Here is a 6,255-nt window from a genome sequence, read left to right on the forward strand (position 1 = left end):
GAAGAAGCGGAATCAAGATGCTAAAAACTAGAAAGGATACTTTGGGCATGAACAACAGAAAGCTAAGCGAAGTATGGGAAAATTGGTGAAAATAAGAGGAAAGGGACATAAGGAAGAGGAAGAAGGAAAGCTAAATCTAGAGGGTGTGAATGAGAATTAGGAAAGTCGCATTTGACTACAGGGACATATGGTATGAGACTTAAAGCTGCAGAGATGATAAGAGAAAAACAAAAGAGAAAGGGATGAGAACAAGAAATAATTCAAGTAAAATAAGGTTGTAGAAAACGTTTCATGAGGAACTCTCTTTATTTCTAGTCTACTAGTGACTACTTCTTAAATAATAGTGTAGCGAATGTAATAAACTATGCATGCTTATGAGATGTTTCTCCAGTATATGTTACATAAATAGTTTTAAAGTTATCAACAGTACATGCAATTCATAGATAAAATAATGTTTTAAGGTTCAAAAAATTATTGATAATAGTGTAAACGTCACAGATTCAAGAGTTTTAACCCTTGGATAAATACTAGGAAATGAACAACTCCATAAGATATTTCACATTACTGGAAGTATAAAAGAGGATATATTTATAAATGTTATTTGTAGGAACATATTTCCATGAAACACTATGTTTTAGTTAACATTCATGTTAAGTGGTGGTCAAGAACATATACAATTGAACTTTGTTATATGATGAATAATGCCATACAAACATTATCTATCAAATTGCCAAACATGAAAACAACAACTAAGAAACTAAAATATATTAATCATAATGTATATATGTATAACATTTTAATTTCAGAAGAAAGTTGGTCGTTTTATTTTTGAGTTTCGAGCACTACACGTTTATGTATGTTCTTATAGCTTTGAAATGATAAACATACCGGAATGAAATAATTTGTACTTTTGCCTTTTGATAATGCTTTTTTAAAACTAAGATTTGAAAAGACGTAATTAGCTATTTATATAATGATTTTTTTTAGTGTTTAAACGGAAAAAAGAAAAGTTTTAGAGTGAGAAATAACTCTTGGATTTAGTTATATAAAGGTGATAGTTGATTATAAGAGAAAGGCTGTTTCCAAAATGTTCCTCTACAAATGGTCATATGCAGTTGTATCGTACACTGAGACCAGATGTTATAAGATAAACGTAACAATCACACAACTTGATCGTCTGTTCCTGGACCCTTGGCGATCCGAATTCTGCTGAAAAAGAGGCCCATGTCGGTGCAACAGGGAGCTAAACAGGAATCAAGACAGGTGCGAACGTACAGCCGAATTATATGGCAGTTGATCCGGAAATGACGTATAGCTGGGCCAATACACCAGATGTGCTGGAATGATAAAATAGCGAAACTGCAACCGACTGCCAAAGCGATAGGGAAAGCGCAGAGTATGGTTAGGAATTTGTAACAGCAATTCTTTGTTCCGGTAAAAATCTTATAGGCGGTCTTCCATACACAATCAACAGAATAAGTGCCTTCTGGTTCGGCAATGACATCATCGAACTCCACCTAGCGAAAAAATCAAACTTAGCATCAAAATTAATTTTGCCTTGCATCGATAAGCTTATAACTATTAGGATATTTTTATGTACTATAAACTTTAAAATTTATAAGTAATATATTATAATTTATTTGTATATCTATCACGCTGATGATATCTTATTACAACACTTAAAAATAACTATTCCTAGATTCAAAGATCCATACGTGCTGATGTTCAAGAAAGTTTTAGGCTTTAGACAAGAACTGAGGATAAAGGATAAGAATAAGCAGTATTAAAAATTACTTCTTAGCTATTGAACGTAAGCAACAATAACGTATTTATTTATAAAATATTATAAAAAAATAATGCAATAATGAAACAACAAAGGTTTATGTAAAACACGTTAGTAGAGCATCCAGATATGCAAATAATAGTTTCGGATCGTCTTTTAAGTACAAATTACGCAATGGACTATCTGCGTTCTGTCCACCACGAGGAGTCGAGCCTCGCATTTTAATAATGTAAGTGTTTACACTTACCACTGATTCAGCAGGGTACTTGCGTTATAAAAATCCAGACATCTCATCAGCTTATTAAAAACCAACAATTTCTAGCAGTTCACAGGAACATTACCCTTCCTTCATCCGGTGGTTCAGCCGAAAGTCTGCTGGCTTAAAACGCTATCGAGTTTCGATACCTGCTTTCAACAGAGCACAGATTGCCTGTCGTGTAGCCTTGTGCTTACCAACAAACACATGAACGAACAAAATCAGTACCAAGTTATATTTAGTAACTTATTTATGAAATAAATCTTAACATTTGGAAGACGCTAATCTAACAAAGTTTGCAATAATTTTATCCTGATATAAATCTAACAGTTTGTTTAATATCAGAATCAATTTTCTACAAGGCTTTGTTAGATTTACATTAGGATAAATTTCCCGCAAAACTTTGTTAGATATATCCCAGGATAAATTATACGTAAAGCTGAAGCTTTTTTAGATTTATATCACAGTACATTCCTTGTCAAGCTTTGTTAGATTTATATCAGAGTACATTTCTTGTAAAGCTTTATATCAGAGTACATTTCTTGTATTTATATCAGAGTACATTTCTTGTCAAGCTTTGTTAGATTTTCTAAAAAGATTTACAAGAAATGTACTGTGATATAAATCTAAAAAAGCTTTACAAGAAATGTACTCTGATATAAATCTAAAAAAGTCTTACTGGAAATTTATCTTCAAATAAAGCTGACAAAGCTTTGTGGAAAAGTTTTCCTATTTTGCGAGAGATATCCTAATATAAATCTAACAAAATTTTGCGAGAAATTTATTCTGATATTAAACTAGCAAAGCTTTGCATGAAGTTTATGTTGATATAAATCTAAATTTATCCTCATATAAATCTAACAAAGTTTTGCAAAGTGGATATCGAATAGCGCTTGAGGTATTGTATCAAAAAATATATATTAATGTAATGAGATATTTAATAGAAAATGTATATGATTTTTATGTTTCGAGTACTAACTTATTTCATGTTTTGATTAATAAAGATACACTTAGGGAAGAGCTGTAATCTGCCAAGAGCACGTTATTTAAGAAGAAAGTAAATCTGAAAACAGCGAAAACTATAGCTTCGACAGACTTGAAAGATTATAAAATATTTAAGCTACAGTGTGAAATACAAAAGAATGCCAGATTTGTACACAGAAAGTAAGGCAGTACAGATGTATTTTAATACTTCAATAATTCAGTTTAGAGATAAATATTGAAAACTATTATTCTTCCAATACAGCTATTGTTATGTCAAATTATTAATTTATCTTTTAAAAACGCATTTATATGTTACTTCACAGAATATGTTTTATTTTGATTACCAGGGTTGCCAGTGAGTACTAACTGGACAAATAAGCCTGAAATAATGAGATTGTTAGATCTTGTTTTGGTTTGAAACGGGAGTTTTTTGTCCAAGGCTGTACAATCCACAACTACAATAATTCACTAAAATTATATGTCCAGACTGACCGTTTGGTACATGTCTGGTAGTGTATAAATGCAGGAACAAAACCAAAGAAGCTTTGAGAGAGAGTAACAAAAGTATTGATAAGTTGGTAGAATCTTGTCAACATTTCGTCAGAAATGGACTTTCCATCTAACGTAGAAAATATCGAACGTCTATGGATTGGGCATACTTGTATAAACAATTTGATAAGATCCATTGTAAAGCTTTAAATCTGGTATTATATAGCTTCGAAAAAAAGCCATTCTGTACAACAACAAACACATTAAATTTTGTGTTAAATATGGTTAGAGCTTATGATATTTTCAAGCGTTTTTATTATTACTGTTATTATTTTGTAATAGTGTGCTAATAAATAAGCAAGCTTAGCTAAAACGTTATTGTTTTGAAACTTTGATATATATATTTTTATATTACATTAACTTGCCGAATTCTAGATGTATGACGAATATGTCAGACTTGGAATATCTGCTGTGGAACTCCTTAATATTAGCCTTACGCTTGTTCAGTGGAAAATCTGAGAGCTTATAACCCTAAAAATCGGATTTTGATACTCGCAGTAGGCAGAGTACAAGTAGCCCATCGTGTGGTTTTTGCGATTAACAGCAAACAAACAAACAATCCCTGATTTTAACTCCAATACGAGAAAGTAAATTGTAACGTTAAAGGAGTAATTGTCCTGTTCTTTTATAATCATTTACTTCCTTCTAAAATTACAAGTAAATGGATTTCCATTTTGTGCCCTTTACTTTCTCTGCTAACGCTGTTGCTCAATTATTCATCGACTTTGTAATCAAAGTTTACTCATTAGAATGGTTGTTATAGTTTAAACACCACAAATAGATTATTTAACTATTTCTAAAATGTCTTTATTCGAATTTATATTCGTAACCTTTCGCGACCGTGACATTTAGTATAAACAGTTAACTTCCAAATTTCGACAATGCTTTTATATATGACAGTGGTTGCTATGTTGTTTGTCGTAGCAACGCGCGCTATACATACAGATAATATAGGTAGTCTTGGTTTTGAATCGATTCGAAAGTTATACATAAAGAGCTAAATATTTTGAATGGGCTTATACAATCATATCAGTTAGTTATCAGAATTTTGTCTATTGTGTAGAGATTTTCTTACTTGACCTGCTGATTTAGGCTTCTGCGAAACATTGTAGCTTACAGTTTTCAAAGTATTAATGTTAGATATTCAATATTATGCGTCATAAACCTTTATTATTGTATTTTCCTAATTCAGTTATAGAAAACTATAAAAACGGCATAACCGAATTATTACATAATGTTACAAATACAATCAAACATCTGTGTTCATGAAAAATTCTTGACAAGAAAAAATAAATTACTCTTTTTTTCTGTTGTGTGCTAGATATGTTTGCATGTGTAAAGGTTAATTTACTATAATAAGTAAACATTTTTTAACTATCTGTTAAGGTACTTATCGACTTATTATCAATAAGCAAAAGTACCCGTCTCCAGTGACAGGAAAAGTTAATCTATCAATTTAAATTATTTCATGAAATTTAAAATGGTTAATTGTGTTGCACTCTTCGTTTCACTTAGAGCCAAAGCTCTGAGCTACTTATACCGCTCACAGTAACTGTTGAGCATTTCAATCATGCTAAGAGCCGCTCAAAAATAACATACGGTAAATCTACATGTTTATTTTGAAATGTGAATAATAGTGTGGAATATCCTGGTTGCGAAATAAAATTTAGGATCAACATTATTCAAGCCTGTTTTTCAGTCATTTCAAAAGTGAATGTTGAGCTTTTCCCTTCATCTTCATTGGGATTCGCTCCATGTTTAGGACCAGGGCTGGTCAGGTTCTCTGGAATTGTTATTTTGTTTGCACTGTTACAGAATCCTAGGTAACAGCCCTTGTTACGTTGTTGTTGCATTACTCACAGTATGTTAAATTTTGTCCATTGTCCGCATTCAAAATTAACATACCCTTTTTGTGCTACGTACAATTCATGGGGTAATATTAACTTGTATAATTTTACTAGCTTCACTTATGTATGATCCCACTATTATTCCGTGTTCACAATATAGTTCCACTTAGCTATCATATACACCCATACACATAATACTATTTTTACAGACAAAACTTTTTTAAAATAGAGCTACGTTTGTGTCTAGGTTTCAGTCAGCCTATCACTGTTTGGCCTGTAAGATTGTTATTTATGATGTTTAGAGGGGAGAGGTACTTAGGACTGGTTCATCATGTATTATATAACAATCTAGTTTGCTCATCAGTTCTATTTCTATTAATACTTTTCTTATAGTATTGAAGCGAGTTATCCAGGATTTGTTTTAATTTGTTTATTGCAGTACAATTCTATTTCGTTTAGTAGTGGTTGTATATTGTATGTTGCTGTTGTTGGGTTTGAAGCACTCTTCCAGATTGCAACATCATCTGCGAACTGTGAGTAAAACGTGTGGTTTGGGTCTTTGAGAGGCATTTCGCTGACATACACGATAAACAGTGTAGAGCTAAGTACTCCTCCTTGAGGGACACCCGCTTCCGGATAGCAGCACTCGGAGTAGGTGCCCTCAGCATTAACTCTGATGCTCCTATCGTCCAGGAAGTTAGAAATCCAGCGAATAAATTCTCTGGGGAGTCCCAATTTGGAATGTGTCGACGTTACAACGTCATCCTCAGGAATGTAACGTCGAAACATGTAGAGTCGTCAACTTTTTGAAGGCCATAGACAGGCCTAAATAAAAT

General features: G+C 32.3%; 1 protein-coding gene across 1 annotated transcript in view; it reads right to left on the reverse strand.

The window, feature by feature from the left end:
* Window positions 1–260: 260 nt before the first annotated feature.
* The window catches only part of LOC111088927 (caveolin-1-like), an 8,257-nt gene continuing 2,262 nt past the window's right edge, over window positions 261–6,255 (reverse strand). The window contains exon 2 of the mRNA XM_022400274.1: window positions 261–1,517. Within this exon, the coding sequence (XP_022255982.1) occupies window positions 1,161–1,517 (357 nt within the window). The 3' untranslated portion in view covers window positions 261–1,160. The remainder of the gene's footprint in view (window positions 1,518–6,255) is intronic.

The sequence above is a fragment of the Limulus polyphemus genome, unplaced genomic scaffold (assembly GCF_000517525.1).
Source record: "Limulus polyphemus unplaced genomic scaffold, Limulus_polyphemus-2.1.2 Scaffold4769, whole genome shotgun sequence".
Classification (NCBI taxonomy): domain Eukaryota; kingdom Metazoa; phylum Arthropoda; class Merostomata; order Xiphosura; family Limulidae; genus Limulus; species Limulus polyphemus.